Source organism: Maylandia zebra, linkage group LG18 (assembly GCF_041146795.1).
Source record: "Maylandia zebra isolate NMK-2024a linkage group LG18, Mzebra_GT3a, whole genome shotgun sequence".
In the NCBI taxonomy this organism is placed as follows: domain Eukaryota; kingdom Metazoa; phylum Chordata; class Actinopteri; order Cichliformes; family Cichlidae; genus Maylandia; species Maylandia zebra.
The window spans coordinates 13,847,094-13,865,427 of NC_135184.1; the positions used below are offsets into that span (position 1 = coordinate 13,847,094).

General features: G+C 40.3%; 1 protein-coding gene across 3 annotated transcripts in view; it reads right to left on the reverse strand.

Moving 5' to 3' along the window:
• The window catches only part of myom1a (myomesin 1a (skelemin)), a 28,678-nt gene that overhangs the window by 3,460 nt on the left and 6,884 nt on the right, over positions 1 to 18,334 (reverse strand). For 2 of the 3 annotated variants that reach the window (XM_076876435.1, XM_076876437.1), the window contains 26 exons: positions 16,300 to 16,344; positions 15,842 to 16,003; positions 15,584 to 15,745; positions 14,997 to 15,138; positions 14,590 to 14,789; positions 14,431 to 14,487; positions 13,480 to 13,604; positions 9,387 to 9,570; positions 9,044 to 9,218; positions 7,799 to 7,920; positions 6,188 to 6,384; positions 5,946 to 6,072; positions 5,208 to 5,392; positions 4,954 to 5,068; positions 4,563 to 4,719; positions 4,251 to 4,357; positions 4,099 to 4,143; positions 3,704 to 3,840; positions 3,446 to 3,590; positions 2,993 to 3,052; positions 2,840 to 2,907; positions 2,611 to 2,736; positions 1,918 to 1,998; positions 1,543 to 1,630; positions 1,380 to 1,418; positions 1,050 to 1,155 (listed from right to left, as the gene is read on the reverse strand). In XM_076876435.1, the coding sequence (XP_076732550.1) occupies positions 1,050 to 1,155; positions 1,380 to 1,418; positions 1,543 to 1,630; positions 1,918 to 1,998; positions 2,611 to 2,736; positions 2,840 to 2,907; positions 2,993 to 3,052; positions 3,446 to 3,590; positions 3,704 to 3,840; positions 4,099 to 4,143; positions 4,251 to 4,357; positions 4,563 to 4,719; positions 4,954 to 5,068; positions 5,208 to 5,392; positions 5,946 to 6,072; positions 6,188 to 6,384; positions 7,799 to 7,920; positions 9,044 to 9,218; positions 9,387 to 9,570; positions 13,480 to 13,604; positions 14,431 to 14,487; positions 14,590 to 14,789; positions 14,997 to 15,138; positions 15,584 to 15,745; positions 15,842 to 16,003; positions 16,300 to 16,344 (3,157 nt within the window). The remainder of the gene's footprint in view (positions 1 to 1,049; positions 1,156 to 1,379; positions 1,419 to 1,542; positions 1,631 to 1,917; positions 1,999 to 2,610; positions 2,737 to 2,839; positions 2,908 to 2,992; positions 3,053 to 3,445; positions 3,591 to 3,703; positions 3,841 to 4,098; positions 4,144 to 4,250; positions 4,358 to 4,562; positions 4,720 to 4,953; positions 5,069 to 5,207; positions 5,393 to 5,945; positions 6,073 to 6,187; positions 6,385 to 7,798; positions 7,921 to 9,043; positions 9,219 to 9,386; positions 9,571 to 13,479; positions 13,605 to 14,430; positions 14,488 to 14,589; positions 14,790 to 14,996; positions 15,139 to 15,583; positions 15,746 to 15,841; positions 16,004 to 16,299; positions 16,345 to 18,334) is intronic. The other variant, XM_076876436.1, reaches the window with a different exon arrangement.

The window sequence follows — 18,334 nt, forward strand, 5'->3', positions numbered from 1 at the left end:
AAGAAAAAACATGCAGCTGACTGTGAGACAGCTTTATCTTCTTTCCTTTCATGCAGGATTCTCCACAGTATCTCACACAAAAGGAATTAATGAAGGAAGCCCTAGAGCACCTTTCCTAAGGATTTAGAGAATTCAGCCAGGTCTTGTTATGGCTGTCTTGCAGCTCCTTCCGCATCACTTCCCCCAGTGAGGATTATGGACAGTATAAAAGATAGATGTAGCTGCTGGGTCGGAAAAGCAAAGCCAACTGTGGAAGTGCTTTTTATATCCATTCTTTTTAATAGCCACCAGGGGGCAACCCTGGTGGCTACAAAAGGACAGTTGTACTGTACAGTTCTACTTAAGCCTGAAGGGCAGCACAGTAGTTAGTATTGGCACCTCACAGCAAGAAGGTCCTGGGTTTGAATCCAGTCTGCGCCAAGATGGTGATGGTGAGAACATTTAGCTTGAGGTTTTATATGCAAAACCACTTTTTCAGTTCTGCCCACAAAGAGACTTTACCGCACAGATCCTTCCGATACAAAAAAAATCAGTTCAAACATCTGTTGTCTGTTTCAAATTGTGTTTATGTTTTGAGGTAGTTTTGCCTATTTTTTAATGACTTATTTTGTCTTTATGTAAAAGTGATTAGCAAAAATTCTGCAGATAAAAATGTTGTTTTTTGAATTAACTTGAATGATGGATGAGAGGTGAAACGTCTTCAAGCAACTTAAAGAAGTCCAGACGCTTTTCTTTCCAAGCTCCTTAGAATGAACTTGAATCATTTACACATGCATTTATCACGCACTAAGAGGTTTACCTCATAATTTCATGTACAGACTGTATGGTTATAAGCAACATTTTACAATGCAGGTCAGATAATTTTGCACAGTGTCGATAACAGTATGACATCAATCTAATTGGACACCTCTGAGAGTCAAGGTCAAAGACTGTTATCAGCTGCATTTGATTTTAAATGTAGCTTCATGATAGTATTGCTTTGTGTATTTTATAAGTGAATGAGTCTTAAAATAAAATAAAAGATTGCAAACCAGGACAATTTCACATACTTGTGGAGCCAACCAACACGCAGGTCCTCATGGTAATATGTGACCGTGGAGTAGAGGACGATGCCATGCTCGGTACTGAGAACTTTGATTTCGCTGGAAGAGTTAGCTGTAGGGAGAAAAGAGCAAAGACAGGCACTTATTTGCATCTCTTGGAGCTAATATCGGATAATGGTATGCAGTAAAGCATGAAATATTTAGATGTTAATTGTTCGTTCTCAGGAAAAATACTTTGAATAGGCACATTCTGCTTCTTTCTGTGGGCCTCTTTAGTGCGTGGTCTATGTGTTGTGCTTCATTACTGCCTGGTAAGTGTGAATTTTAATGACTCACCAATAACCCTGAACAGCTCATTCATTACAGCTTGGTATCCTGGGGAAAAGCATGACGACAGCAATTAATGTCACATTCGCTGATATTACTTTTGCTTTTCCGCAGCACTCATTTCCACTTTTCCACTTGATTTTCAGCTCCTAAAATTTCTGAGGGAGACTACCTGCATCTGTCAGACTGAAGGTGCTCTTATCTTTGCCTCTCTCATCCCTCAGGAAGACCTCGTAAACACCCGCGTCGTGCTTGGAGATCTAAGATTCAAATTAAAAGTCACATAAGTATCCTTGAAGCAATAATGAAATCCCCTTAACCTCAAAGTGAGGGGAGTGCAATATTATTTTTGGGACAGATAAAAGACAGTCAAATAGCCAGACAGGGACCAAGTAAACCGAAAAGGCAAGCTTTTCTCCCGCCCGTGATGCTGCAGGCGTTAAAGGGAAAACATGGAAAGGACAGAGAAAAACATGGATATGGGAAGACAAGGAGGACACATGGAGAAATCAGGTATCAACTTATGGCAGAAAGATTATGTCCAGACTTTAGGTCTTGGTGGCGGGGGAACGTCCTCTGCAGGTGGTTTTCTCTTTTTTTCTTTCTGTTTCTCTTGCTTAATAACCCACTGTGAATTAGACAGATAAGCCAGTTATTGCAAATGCAGCTGACAGGAGCTCATGCAATGACACCGACCCTCTTCTAATGAGTAATGCTTACACAGTCTCAATGAAATATCAATGTAGCTTCCCTGGCACTGGGCCCTTAGCGTCAAACCAGATCAAAATTCTATCAAAAAGAGTTTTTTTCTTTTCTTTTTTGTGCATGTAAGGTTGCCAGAGAAGTTATATTGATTATTGTTAGAATGAAATGAATGAGTTAAAAGCGCATGACATGTACAATGGAATTACGTGGGTATAAATACGATCGCCGAGTCTCCAAGTATGAAAATTCAGAGAAAGCATTAATTGTAGCAGTTTCGGTACCCACTGCATCTATTCAGATCCCCACAGGGAACACGCTAATGTGCTGACTCCAGCACTCTACTACAACCTGGGAAGGTGAATATTTTCCATAGTGTTTCATCATTTATGAATGTATGTGTCAGAGAGGGCTGGTAGACAGCGCAGCAGCTGGTAAGGCTGTACAATGGAAGCAGAGCTGCATCAGCACTCCTGATAGCTCTTTACTCATAAGCTCACAACTCCTCGCAACATACGGCCTCCATCTAATGGCTGACCTTTCCGATATTAAAGGTCAGCCCGCCGTCCTGCCTCTCGATTTTCTTAGCATCCTCATCATCCTCTGCAATCTCAATGCAGTCCTTAGACCAAGTGATCTCAGTCTCTGGTCTGACATTTCCAATCTATGAAACAAAGAGAGAGACAGGAAGGAGTCGCTTTACCTATGTGCTCCACCTCTGAAGAAATATCAACAGCGCTGTAATTATTCACATTCGTTTCTATTACCTTGCATTTCAGCAGTACATCACATTCAGGGGTAACACTGAAGTCAAGGTACTCGACAAAGTGAGGACCTGAAAATAAATGGAATGATTACACAAAAAAAATTATTTGTTTAATTATCATTAGGCTTACTTGAAGAGGCGTGAGATTTCTTACCTTGTTTCCTGACCCATTCTGCCCTCGCAAATTCTGACTTCTTTTGAAGCTCCCTGAATTCTGGACAAAGAGAAACGTAAATGCTAAAAAACAGATTAAACCCTTATTTTTCACTTCATTCACTCACAAGTGTATTAGAAAATGCGTGCCATAACAAAATGAAAAGGGACAACTGTAAGTAAACGTTGCCTTCTGCTGCCCCTCAATGGATACATAATTAAACTGCAGCACTGGCGATACACCTAGCAGACTGGGAGAAGTCTATATTTACACTGACATTTGCATTGTGTATTTTTACAGCCTTCATTTTCATGCTGTTCTCTTGACTTCGTCTTAACTGCTCAGTACTTTTATGCCATTTTGTCAGTCCTTAAAGTTATAAGTTAGGCTAATCCAAGTTATTATTATATCAAAATGGAAGTCAAAACTGTATTAGCCATTAAAGCTGCTTACCATCTCCAATTAGCACCAGACTGGTTGTACCCTTAGCTTTGCCATCCACCAGGTTAAAGGTGAACGTCCCCTCATCTGTGACTTCCAAAGAGTCCATGAACATTTCGATAATACCGCTGGACTTGTCGAAGTTCATTATGTATTTCTGAAAACAGTGAGGCAAACAGAAAACCTCTGATCCATCAGCAGTAAGGTTACGTTCAATTTAAAACTGGGGGGGGGAGGTGTCGGCATTATTATTGCAGCATTATTCCTAACCTTTCCCTGAGAAATGATAACATCGTTGAAGACATACTCCACTTGGCAGTCAGAAGTGCATTTCTCCACCTGAGTCCAGAATCGCACGCGACCCTTCTCGAGCAGCTCCATAGCCATTTCGTTCTTAAAGGGAATAACTAGAGAGCACCAGATTTATTAAAGCTCTTGCAGAACAACTTCTATTTTCTTTAGGATTATTGCATGTAGGTATAGATGTAGGGCATAAAGTCACAGTGGGTATCAGCAATAACAGAGTTAAAAACAGGCTTGTAGGCTGCATTTGTTTGAGAAAAGAAGTCATTTTCAAACCATATTTAAACCAACATCTACATTTATTACTAAATAAAACTGAAATTCTGGTCTTGGTAACATCTGTGCTTTGTCCCAATATTCACCAGGGAACTTGTGATCATGGCTGATGTCCAGAAGACGCTTGAGACCTGTCAATTAAGAAAAGAACAACAAAATGGATGAATGTCATGACCTCTGTAAACCGACAGAAGTACTGCACCATGTAATCTGAGACAGCCTTCAAAGGGCGTCTCACCCTCCTCAGTGAGCGTGTAGCTGGAGGAAATGCCGTCAGTGTTGGTGACTACACAGGAGAAGGTACCCAGATCCTCCAGAGAGGGACTATTGAAGATAGCTCTGGATCTGCAGATGATGACACAGCAAGGGAGGAGAGTGGGGACATTTTTTCTCTTTTTAGCTGATATCATCTGGTGACATGGATTCTAATGCTGGGGGAAAATGGTGGTAGTGAACATTTCCCCTTGTGGGACAATTAAAGGATTATTCTATTCTATTCTATTCTATTCTATTCTATTCTATTCATTAGTGGTACATAATGTGTACTTACTTTCCCCGTTCACTGATAATAGTCAGACGAGAGGTGTCTGTGATCTCTTTGTAGTTCTTGGACCAAACAAACTCAGAGCCCTCCATCATCTCAGAGCACTCAAAGACCATGGAAATCACACCGTCATCATCAACATCCACGTAAATCTCTTTGGTGCCTAAGGGAGAGATATTAAATGGTGAGAGGATCCCCGATATTAGTATTTTCAGTCCTCAAACTCAGAATTTTAGTCATTAAAAGAGTAAATCATCAAAATAAAAAGCCTGGCCATCAGTGTAGAACTGCAAAAGAATGTCAAGTCATGTGTGAGGACAAATTTTCCACATTTTTTTAAGACTGGATAGGAACACTCTGTGACTGACTGCATCAGTTACATAACAGTCTCACTCACCAGGGCGAGTCTGGGCCAGGATTGGACCTAAGACTGCAGAGGGCTTTCCAACTCCAGCAAGATTTTGAGCACGCACGTGGAACACATAGGATGCGCCACCCTTCAGTCCAGTCACCTGATTTAGCACATAACAGGCAGGGGTAAGAAAGAGTCCAACCACCAACTATTAAAACCAGTATTTCACACGTCGTATTTGACATTAAGATATTAATGAACCAATTTTATTCAAACTGAATTATATGCATCTTCCTCACCTTCATGTATTTCATCTTGTTGACCTTTTCATGAACACCTTTCCAGCATTCCTCACCAGCAGAGGCCTCCTTGACGTCCAAGTAGTAGCCATTGACAGGCGAGCGACCATCAAACACCGGTGGCTCCCACAGGACCACCACAGAGGTGTCACGGACCTCCAGTACATGAAGACCAACAGGAACACCTTAAAGATAAAAGTGTTTAAATAATTAATATCAGGGGCTAAGGTCTAATTATATAGACAAAAACCTGGCTTAGCACCAAATTATAATGCTGAGAACTGAAAGCAATATAAAGTGATTTAACTGACTGTTGTCTAAGCAATTTTGCATCAGTCTCTGTCTTGTAAAACATTGGACATAGGACAACTAAAAAAAAAATCATACCAGATAAGCATTTCTGCTAGATAAAGAGAATAGCACTTTTAATCAGTGTGGCTGCTCTTAAAAGTACGCTGAAGTTACCCAGAAAATATAAATATTTTGTCCTAGATATCTGGTAGCATATGATATGGATGTTTTTTCACTTAATTGTAGTGTGTGACAGTGTGTGATTATTAGTTATCATTTCCATATTATTCTTGGTCAGGTCACTGATTAAAAATGCTTTAACTTTTAGTAACCCCCTTACATAAGTTTTTCCTTTCAGTGGATAGTCAGTTATTGGTTTAACCCCTCTGTTACTAATATCTACCAGCTCAATTTTCTGTGTTTCGGTGAACATGTGGTCAGTGATACCTGGGACAGTAATGGTCCATTCTTTGCACTCCAGAGGTGCACTGGGCAGAGAGGGTTTACTCACACCAGCCATGTTCACTGCTCGGACTTGAAACTGATAAAAGAGCCTCTCCTTCAGGTTCTCCGCCTAAAAGAAACAAATGCAAATAGTTAGAGACTAAAAAGTGCCTGCCAGCTTCATTACATGCAGTGATAACATTTTATGTTTTATGAATGTGAGGCTGAAGGAACTTGAAACTTACTTTATAGGAAGTTGTAGTCAGTGCCTGGTGGTTCATTTCATGCCATTTTCCAGCAACGCCTCCCTTTACGGTTCTGTAGTCCACAAAATAGCCCCTGATGTCAGCTCCTCCGTTGTTAGCAGGCGCGTTCCAGCCCAGGACCATGTAGTCCTTGAAGGCCTCCTGCAGGGTCACACCGGTGGGCTTACCAGGTACGGCTGTGATGAGAGTAAACAGGCCGGTCAGTTTTAATTGTGAGAAAAAATGTGAGTAAGCGAGTCAAAACAGTTAACACTGAAATATTAAAACCCAAATTATTACATGGAAAATTAATAATTGCACACAATTTCATACAGACTAGCATTAGCCAAGTATCATACAGGTGTTAGTGGTAATCAGTGTTAAAATATCATGTTAGCTGCGACGGTACAGATGAACATCATACATGCAGCTGCATTACACACACAAGAAACACACATTTGTTATTTAGTATCACAATAATGGAAAAAGAAATACTTACACTAAACGCAAGCAGCTGTGAAACTTTCACACTAAGAAATTCTTCAAAGCCAGAACTCATTAAGATCATGCTCTTTAAGAACACAATAGTTTAGTCTTCATCTTGGCCAGGCACTAACAGGCACCCCTAAAGAGTTATCAAACAGCAGAACTCAAGCAAAATTAAACTTACATGCTTAAACCCTCAAACCCTTCACACGAATTAGAAACATTGTAAAACATGACCTGACTGGTTTAACCAAGCCACAAAAAAATATGTAAATACAAAAGTTAAAGGATGGGAAAGTTTCCAAATATAGTGGTAGCAATGAGACTGTCATGCAGGCACATGCAAGTTATCAACTGCACTTTTATAAACATATAATTCATAACCTTTAATAAGTCATCCAAGGGACTTCTTCAGTCTCAGCTGACTGCAGGTTTCCCCCGAGAGTACAAGAGTCTCTTTGTACAGTACTCATGGCCACTGAGTAATGGTCATAGCAGATCATGAAACTGAGCTTATTGTTTTCAGGTAACAGTGCTAGTTTTGGTCATATTGCAAATGGGCAGGGATAGCTCAGTAGGTAGAGTGGTGGCCCCATGATCGGAAGGTCGGGGGTTCGACTCCACTGAACGGCTACCCTGAGGTACCCCTGAGCAAGGTACCGTCCCTACACACTGCTCCCCGGGCGCTGCATTGGTAGCTGCCCACTGCTTCACTGGGTGAATGGGTTAAATGCAGAGGAACTATTTCCCTATGAGGACTAACACTTAAACTTAAATGTACTGCTTATAATGTAGGGGAAACCTGCAGTCAGCTGAGTCATTTGGATAAGTGATGAAATGTTTTTCCCACTGAAAATGTTGCGTTCCAATGGACAGAATCAACTTTCTGGGATTTTCTTATTAAACAGGCATCAAGACATAACTCATTAACACATGAGATTTACAGGCAAATATCTGGTAGATTAATTGTATGAGAATAAAATCTCAGCAAGTAAAGAAAAAAACATAAAGAGGATTTTGAGTTAGGAGTGGTGAAAGACTATACGTGGATAAGGGGGGACAAAGGGGGGAAAGAACTGAATACTGCGGGCAAAGTGAACAATGAGAAAGAATTATGACACTTACAGATGGCAGCCTGTACAACTACAGCGTCAGAATTGGGGGAGCTCTGGCTGTATCCAGCAGCATTTACTGCCTTCACTTTAAACACGTAGTTTGCACCAGTAATCAGGCCATGACACACAAACCTAAACAGAAAAAAGAGATTCATTAGTATTAATCAATAGGTGGGATCTTTTGTAATATCACAAAAGGTTGATTTTGATACAAAATACTTTAAGCCATTCAAGTTACATTGCTTTTTTTTTTTTTTTTTTTTTTTTTTAAAACAAAACAAAACAATAACAAACTCGAAGTCAGGACCTTCTTGCTAAATCCAGATTAAAAACCTATTTTTATTTGCTGGCCTTTGACCTCAGTGGGTAACTGACCTTTTTTTTACTATTTCTTTTATTTATATTTTATTGTTATTACTACTATGATGACGATGATGATGATAAACAGCTCTCTGAAGGTCCTGCCACATCACTTCACTCAGGTTGAGGTCTGGACTTTAACTGGGCCATTGCAACACCTTGATTCTTTGTTTACCACTGGGATCATCCTGTTGCATGACTCAATTTCAGCCAAGCTTTAACTCAGTGACTGCAAGGTGCTCAGGTCTGTGGGTACAAATCCAACCTAAATCATTAAACCTCCAACATATTAAGAGTTGGGATAATTAGTTTATTCTGGCACCATGTGCTTGGTTTTCTAGAGATGTGGAGCTCTGCATTTATGGTCAAACGTCTCCACTTAGGTTCATCAGTCCAAACGAGATTGTTTTTGTCCAAAGGAGTCTTGTGGTTTGTTCAGATGCAATACATCTAAGCCATGCTGCCATGTTCTTTTTGGAGAGAAGAGGCTTGCAACCCTTTCAAACAAGCCATACTTGCTCATCCTTTTTCTAGTGATACTGTCATGAACTTTAACGTTTAATATGGAAACTTAGACATGTAGGGTTTGAGATGTAGCTCTGGAGTGATTGTGCTGGATATCCACTCCTGGAAAGATTGTAGCGTTGTCTTAACACACACCTGAATGCTTCAGATCAGTAAACTGGCAAAACATCTGCTTTTATAGAGGTGGTTACACTTTCTCATGTTCAGTTAATCAAGTGCATTTTATTAGCAGCACTTGACTGCTACTTATCCTCTTAATTCCTGTGGAAGTATTATAAACAAGACATAAAAAGATGACATATTTACATGGAAAAATCAGTATCCTCCATGTCTTAGAGCATGCATTAATTGCACCTTTAAACCTGCCCACCTGGTCTGCCTAACAGGCTTATTGTTGCAAGGCATCCAGACATCTGTGCCCACCACACTGCATTCAATATAGTAGCCCACCAAGTGTTGCACATCCTTGGAGGCCCCCCAGGAAACCACCACAGATGTGTCAGTGTTCCTGGTGGCAACCGGGTTGCCTGGAGCTGATGGCAGGTCTGTTAGAGGAAAAGGAAAACACAGAACATCCTATAATGCAGAAAGGCACTGCAGCAGACTGTAAAATAAACCAGTGACATTGTGATTTTAGAGCTACTATTATTCAGTCCTGAGCAGGTCTTTTTATATGCAGCATTAGTTTTGACACACTTGGTTTGCCAGCTCACCCAGTTTATCTCCAACTATGACTTCTCCTGTGGATTCAGAGGCTTCACCCACGCCGGCAGAGTTGCAGCAGCGTACACGGAAGCTGTAAGATTTACCCTCCGCCAGGTCAAACAGGGCAAAGCGAGGAGATTTGACTGGGATACCAGTGTTCACCCTCTGCCAGGTGTCAGTGCCAGAAATACGCTGCAGTTGACAAAGAACCAGAGAAATGTTAGAGACTGAAACAGATATGAAATTTGACTATATGAAACTAGAGATGGACCGATCCGATATTACGTATCGGTATCGGTCCGATACTGACCTAAATTACTGGATCGGATATCGGAGAAAAATAAAAAATGTAATCCGATCCATTAAATATCACGAAAGCACCTCACAAAACTTGCAACACACCGTAACTCACCTCAGAACGTTAGCAGTCGGAGCAGTATGCATCAGGTGATAGAGCGGCTGTGGCATGCGGGACCTGTTGGTGGTCTGGATAGCATGTGGAGCTTCGCTAGCAACCTGGCATTTCATCTCCGACAAAGTTATCCCGAGAGAAGTAAAGCAAGTGTGTAAGTCCATCTCTGAATGTTTGTAAAGCATTCCCACGTTAAGCTTAACAAGCGACTGCCTCTCGCTCTCTGGCTGCTACTTCAATCGTGAAACTGCTTAAATGATCAGCTGATCGGCTTTTCTGTCGCGAGTCCGTCTCTCTTGTTTGTTTTTGGTCCACTTTGCACCAGAAAGAGGAAACCAGCGGCTGAACAACAGCAGCACGTTTAAGCTTGATAAGCTGTTGTTAGAATTTATTTATTATTACTTTCTACTCCAGGATCTTTTTCTATGTAGCTGACGGCTGGTAACTGTGCAGGGGCGGATCTAGCAAAGTTTAGCCAGGGGGGCCGATAGGGCATTAACTGGGAAAAGGGGGCACAAAGACATACTTTTCTTTCTTATTCTCATTTAAAATGTCGAGCTTTTAATAAATAATTATCTGACACCCAAAGTTTTAATTTGATGTAAAATGAATAGAAGTCAATTACTGTATATAGTGACTATTAAGTCTAATATATATACCCTAGTAAGCTATAGTACTTTTTCCTTTGGGAAGGTACCATCTGTGCAGTCTGCAATTTTGTTGAAGAAAGATGTTGAATCTATTTAATATTTCTTGAAAAATAATTGATTTCTGTGCATTTTTTTTTCACACTGCATCAAATTAAGGTTGATTACGTCGATTAAGCATCATGAGGTGGAGCGTGAGGGGTGGTTCCCTATTTTTTATTTATTTATTTTTGTTGTTGCTGGGAGTTGGAACCCTATTAGTTAGGTTGCTTAATATTTACGCTAAGTACTCTTTAAAATACCAGAATAGGGAGGATGGTGTAGGTCTAAGTTTATTCGATTGATCAGTATTGCTGAACTATGAAATTTTTTTTTGTATACAGGTATAACAGAATAGCTTTAGTGTAGTTGTTGTTTTAAACTTGAGTATGAACTTGCAGACTTGCAAAATGCAGCAAGATATTTTAAAAAACAGTTTTGTTGATTAAAAAACACTATATCGGATTCATATCGGTATCGGCAGATATCCAAATTTATGATATCGGTATCGGTATCGGACATAAAAAAGTGGTATCGTGCCATCTCTATATGAAACAGGTGAGGTATGATTATTTATATAATGTCCCCATATGCTTGCTTTCACATATCACTATTCTAATAATAAGTCTGTAGGTCTTTGTCATTGTATTTGTTTAGAGACAAATTATGGGGAATTCAGGTAAAATATAAACATCATTTTGTTTTCAGTTTTCTTTTGCATTATTGTTTGTTTTGCATAATGCACTGTATGACCAAAGGAAATCAATTAGAAACGAGCATTTTTACACTGGTGTATTTACTGTGGAGCTTTCATTTTGCATTGTCTCTGCAAAATATGTTGACCCCTCACATTTACAAGTTAAATTGTTTTAGCTATCAGCAGTAAATAGTTTAAGAGCGTCAAAGGAGAAGAGTTAAGACTTAGCTAAGTGATTAGAAACTTTGTTTTATTTGCCATAATGATTTTAAATATAACAAACGATATAACTGATTCTTCTCATCAGTCCAGTAGTTTGACTCATATATATATATATATATATATATATATATATATATATATATATATATATATATATATATATATATATATATATATGATACAGTGCTTTCGGTTCGGTACGCATATGTATCGAACAATACAACATTTGTAATTTCTTTTATCAACTTTCCTTCTGACAATGCTGTCTGTGTTGAGCGCTCAGTGAATCTGCGTTCGACTACTCCGCCTAGGGTCGACAGTGCAGCCTAGGCGGAGTAGTCGAACGCAGATCCACTGAGCGCTCACAGACAGCATCGTCAGAAGGAAGAGCGCAGGGCAAGCTAGCGAGACAGAAGTTAAGCTCTCCTTACAACATGGACCTCCCCCACTCTCATTCAGATCTGGCGTTTGGAATTATTTTGGTTTTCATGTGACGTATGACCCTGAAGGTAAGCGAGTCATGGACTAAAGTAAAACAGTATGTTGGATGTGCCACGCAATGCTCAATTACATAAGATAAGATAACCTTTATTAGTCCCACACGTGGGAAATTTGTTTTGTCACAGCAGGAAGTGGACAGTGCAAAAGTTATGAGGCAAAAATTAGAATACAATAAGAATAAATACATAGGTGGGAACTAGTGTGTTAGCGCAGTTAGCTCGTTAACGTGTTGGCCGTCTAGCCCCATGCACGGGGCGATCGGCGGTAGCTCGTTAACGGAGATTTGCCGTGTTGTGGCGTTAAGGTCATTTCAACGAGATTAACCTGAAAGCACTAGTGGGAACACAACGAATATGACTGCACATTTACGCCGACATCATCCTAGTGCAAAGACAAGTGGAAGCAGAAAAAAAACAACAAGCATGCTACTAACTTTAGCCGAGTCATTTAGACAGCTGTTAGCACATGATTCTCCTTATGCTGCTGAGAATATAGCCCAGAAGAAGCGGATAGTATAGCTTTTATTATGGAAAGAGCCATTTCTCTGTAATAAACTCTCTTTTCCAAAGATGAGTGATTCCTCAATCAGATACAGGGCTCGCAATATCGCTAGCCCAACGTCCCGGGGCTAGCAATTTTTTCAGTCGGGGTACCAAAATCTATCTCTTCCCTGCCCGTCGGGCTATTGTAGGAAGGAAAAATATATGTCAATGCTTTTGCATTCTTTCGGAAATGTAGCTGGGTTATTATGTCATTGGCATCGGTGAGCCACTGTCAATATGTGACATATTGAAATCGCGTTTGAATTTGCGCTTGTTTTTTTGCTTTCACTTTGCAATCGCGCGAACTGTGCATAGAGAGCGACAGTACTGATTGGTGAGTGATGATAATTTGTGCACCAATTCCTCTGACATCGTCTTATTAATCGTTAGCTTACTATGCAAACATGACAAGTGAAATCTCCCGCAGCTTAAACATGTGAGAGGTTGATCGCGCAGAGAATCGCTGAGCTTATGTGAGTGCGTGTGTAAAAGCAGCAGGATTTATATTTGACTACGATGACCTGGATGACTGAGAACCTTCACAGACAGATATATATTTTAGTTCTGCTGAGCCAAATAAGACAGGTCAGGGTGAAGAAGTGACAGCCAAAGAAAAGCTTACCACAAAACGGAAAAGTTATGACAAATCAGACTATAAGGCAAAAAGAAAGTGCAGCTTTATGGTTTCATGGACAAAATTATTTCTGTGGCTGCAATATGACGAGCTAAATAACCAGGGCTGCACATAAGTGGTCCGCAGGTGCGCATTCGCTGTCAAAATAAAAAACACGCACAAGGGTTAGGGTTAAATTTAAAAACTGTACTCTTGAGTTAAAATATATATTTATAATTTTAATAAATGACAAATTAAAAAGGCATGAACATTTTTTTGTATCGAAAAAATATCGAACCGTGACACCAAAGTATCGAACCGAACCGAACCGTGAATTTTGTGTATCGTTGCACCCCTAATATATATATATATATATATATATATATATATATTTATTTCTATGGGACAGTTTTGAATGTTTTTCTCACCTTCTCAATGTAATACATGACTCCTTCATGACCCCTCTGGGCTGGAGGCTTCCAGGCAAGTACCACATAACTTTTAGTTGCCTCAGTAACCACAACATCAGTTGGTTCTCCTGGGACTACACCGACTGAAGAGGCAAGAAGATACTCATCATTTAGACACGACAACTGCAACTAGGTAAGTGCTGAAGTGACTGTACTGACACCAAAACGCTAATAGCAAAACCACATGATCTATGCAGACTGTTCTCTCAGTACAAACAGTATTTTACTATATAAGCTTTTCATGTATTAAACATAGTCTAAAGTTATAAGACTGACCAGATATCTGATGCTGATATTTGTCTGATTGGATGTATGAGGTTGTTTATTCCTACAGTAATGAGTCTGAAATTTACAGGAATGAAGCAACTGTTTAAAAAAAATGGGGAAAAGAACTGAGACAATAATAAACCAATACCACAAATACCATATCCCAACCTAACCTATTACAAAGACTGGGGTGGTAGTTTTCATAATCAGACACATGCAAATTCCTGATTTTGACAACTCTGAATTTTTTGTGAAGTTTGAATTTCTGATTAAAAATAGCACATTCAACCCCCTTAAACATTAATGAAAAATAGCTTACAGTTCCCCTTGATTAATGAGACAGGCATCACTCAGGAAGCCGTGTGATGGCTATAGCGGTTAAAATCAAAGAAAGGGAGCCCACATCTCATACGTGTTTGAGCCATATGAGAAAATGTCTAAAATCAGAGTAGGAGAGTTGCTTGACTGTTACTGTAAACCTAAGAGATGTGCAAGCAGCTGAGTGGGATGGTCAAGTCCATATATTAGACCTGTTTGGCCAAAATGAGAAAGATATTGAGGTTCAATAGCTTTTTAAAACCTTTTTGTAAAGACAACTAAAATTAAAATTCTCTGAAACTAGACAGCAAAAAGGTGCCGTACCTGTCGGATCCTCCTCTGTGAACTTGATCATTCCAGTCCAAGGAGCTGAGGGTCCAGCTGTTTGGAAAAATGAATTAAATAGATTTAAATTTAAAAAAAAGAAGGTTAATTCGTTTACATGGCTGAAGTGTGTCAGCAGGTGATGTGTCTGTGTCTCACCTCTGAGGCGTGCTCTGTCAGAGGGATCCATGGCTACCACGGCCTCAGAGACGCGGGATGGATGGCTGACTCCGGCCTTGTTTACGGCACGCACCCTAAACACGTAAGACCGCCCCTCCACCAGTCCTGTGACAGGGAAGCGAGCGTACTTGACTGGGACTTCATTACACCGAGCCCAGTGATGGGTGCCCACCTCACACCTGGAAACATTTAGATTAGTGAATGCTGTAAACCAGGTGTTAACTTGGATTTCCAACACAGAAACATCCAAAATTAAACCAGTTTCACTGCATATGCTGTACACAGTATCATATGCCCCCCATGAAAGCGGACTATTCTTGTTTTTTACAATTTCATATAAAATGGTAGCAAAATGATGTAAACCATAAGAGAGGAGGCTGACTCACCTGTCGATGTAGTACCCCAGGATGGAGCTGCTGCCTTCCACCGCTGGCTGCTTCCAGGTTACCACAACATAGTCCTTGTTGGCATCATGACAGCGCACATCCAGGGGGGCTACGGGTACCCCCTCAACCTCTACATCGGCATCTGGCATAGTGAGACACACACACAGTTACTTGTGTTACTTGAGTTACTTGTGAGTGGTGCTGTTTTTAAAACAAGCTGATCTCTATTACATATCCAGTTTCCATTTTCTGACCTACTTGTTTACAGTATGAGTGGCAGGACTGCAACTAAGATACATTTATATCACTAAATCCCTATATTTTTAATCTTTATGCTGGATTTCCAGAAAACAGTCTCTGGAGCTGGTTTTCTCACACAGATATAAATATATATAGATATAAAAATTCTCAGAGGGAACCAAACACCTCACTTAAAGACACAGCAGAACTTAGCACCTCCCCACCGCATCTATGACATGATGCAGCAGTTTGAACATAACACTTGCAACAGTTTGGTTTAAAACAAAACTAAAAGTAACTTCTTTTGCAAAAAAGTAACCTTTAGATGAGGATTTTAAGCCCTTTACCTCTGACAAACACGTAGGCAGCATAGGTATCATAGCCAGATTTGGTGTTGACGCGCAGGGTGTACATGCCCTCATCTTCTTTGTTAAGGTGGACAAGAGTGAGTACGGCACGTTCCCCAGACCAGTGAGTGTGCACCCACTTAGAGGGCTTTAATGGGACAGCTGATGAGACAGGAGATTACCAAAAGAAGTGGGGTTTGATACCTTAATACTCAGAAAGACAATAACACACAATTTCCATTTTATTCTTTCACTTACAGTTTCTGTACCACACGACTTCAGGCTGGTATTTTTTCACAGTGGGATAAATGATGACAGTGCAGCCGAGGCTCAACGTCTCCCCTTCAGAGCCAAAAGCCACTTCAAATTTGTCAATAATGGTGGTTTCAAAGGTAACACCATGCTCAGGGCTAAAACCATCTACAGACACAGAAAAGGATCTCAGCATTAAAGGGTCACACCCAGCAGACATTTTTATTCAATAGTCCAATATTCAACCTCCTCGCAATTTTCTTTTTGAACTCCACTAACGCTTATTTGAAAATATACTGATGTTGACTTTAATCCAAAATAGCTAAATTTACCATCTCTAATAAAAACAATTCTTAAAAAAGCTCAAATAAAACTGATAGTGAACAGAAATGTGTGGTTAGAGCTACTTTACTTTATATAATTTAAAAAAGAATGTTTGTTTATAATATATAAAGTGATCTCACGTGGTTTAGGATCGAGTGGGCCTGGTTCAACACCCTCTTGGAACCCTATGGGGAAATATTATACAACAAAGTTATTAAAACCTATAAAAGGGATGTTGACCTCTGACCTCTGGAACTATAGACTCAGATATAATTTATATTATATGTGAAAAGTATTTGTTTCAGATCATCAAATACATTTTAACATTAGACATAGATAACCTGACATATATATATATATATATATATATATATGCAAGTTCCCCCACCTAAAATGATGACAGAGGTCAGTAATTTGCACCAGAGGTACACTTCAACGGTGAGAGACAGAATGTGAAAAAAAACATCCATGAATCCACATGGTAGGATTTGTAAAGAATTTATTCGTAAATCAGGGTGGAAAATAAGTATTTGGTCAATAACAAAAATACAACTCAATACTTTGTAACATAACCTTTGTTGGCAATAACAGAGGTCAAACGTTTACTATAGGTCTTTACCAGGTTTGCACACACAGTAGCTGGTATTTTGGCCCATTCCTCCATGCAGATCTTCTCGAGAGCAGTGATGTTTTGGGGCTGTCGCCGAGCAACACGGACTTTCAAACTCCCGCCACAGATTTTCTATGGGGTTGAGGTCTGGAGACTGGCTAGGCCACTCCAGGACTTTCAAATGCTTCTTACGGAGCCACTCCTTTGTTGCCCGGGCGGTGTGTTTTGGATCATTGTCATGTTGGAAGACCCAGCCTCGTTTCATCTTCAAAGTTCTCACTGATGGAAGGAGGTTTTGGCTCAAAATCTCACGATACATGGCCCCATTCATTCTGTCCTTAACACGGATCAGTCGTCCTGTCCCCTTGGCAGAAAAACAGCCCCATAGCATGATGTTTCCACCCCCATGCTTCACAGTAGGTATGGTGTTCTTGGGATGCAACTCAGTATTCTTCTTCCTCCAAACACGACGAGTTGAGTTTATACCAAAAAGTTCTACTTTGGTTTCATCTGACCACATGACATTCTCCCAATCCTCTGCTGTATCATCCATGTGCTCTCTGGCAAACTTCAGACGGGCCTGGACATGCACTGGCTTCAGCAGCGGAACACGTCTGGCACTGTGGGATTTGATTCCCTGCCGTTGTAGTGTGTTACTGATGGTGACCTTTGTTACTTTGGTCCCAGCTCTCTGCAGGTCATTCACCAGGTCCCCCCGTGTGGTTCTGGGATCTTTGCTCACCGTTCTCATGATCATTTTGACCCCACGGGATGAGATCTTGCGTGGAGCCCCAGATCGAGGGAGATTATCAGTGGTCTTGTATGTCTTCCATTTTCTGATGATTGCTCCCACAGTTGATTTTTTCACACCAAGCTGCTTGCCTATTGTAGATTCACTCTTCCCAGTCTGGTGCAGGTCTACAATACTTTTCCTGGTGTCCTTCGAAAGCTCTTTGGTCTTGGCCATGGCGGAGTTTGGAGTCTGACTGTTTGAGGCTGTGGACAGGTGTCTTTGATACAGATGATGAGTTCAAACAGGTGCCATTCATACAGGTAACGAGTGGGGGACAGAAAAGCTTCCTACAGAAGACGTTACAGGTCTGTGAGAGCCAGAGATTTTCCTTGTTTGAGGTGACCAAATACTTATTTTCCACCCTGATTTACGAATAAATTCTTTACAAATCCTACCATGTGGATTCATGGATTTTTTTTCACATTCTGTCTCTCACAGTTGAAGTGTACCTCTGGTGCAAATTACTGACCTCTGTCATCATTTTAAGTGGGGGAACTTGCACAATCGGTGGCTGACTAAATACTTTTTTGCCCCACTGTGTATATGTATATATATATATATATATATATATATATATATATATATATATATATAAAAGAAAATAAACATGCTCTTTTTAAAACATCACTGACATCTGTCTCTCTGGAAAGGGTTACAGAGCCATTTCTTAAGCTTTGGGTCTCTAGTGAACCACAGCGAGAGCCGTCATCCTGTCAATATCTGCTCAACAAAAGAGGTGTGCAGCTAATTAACATTACAGCTCAGATGATGG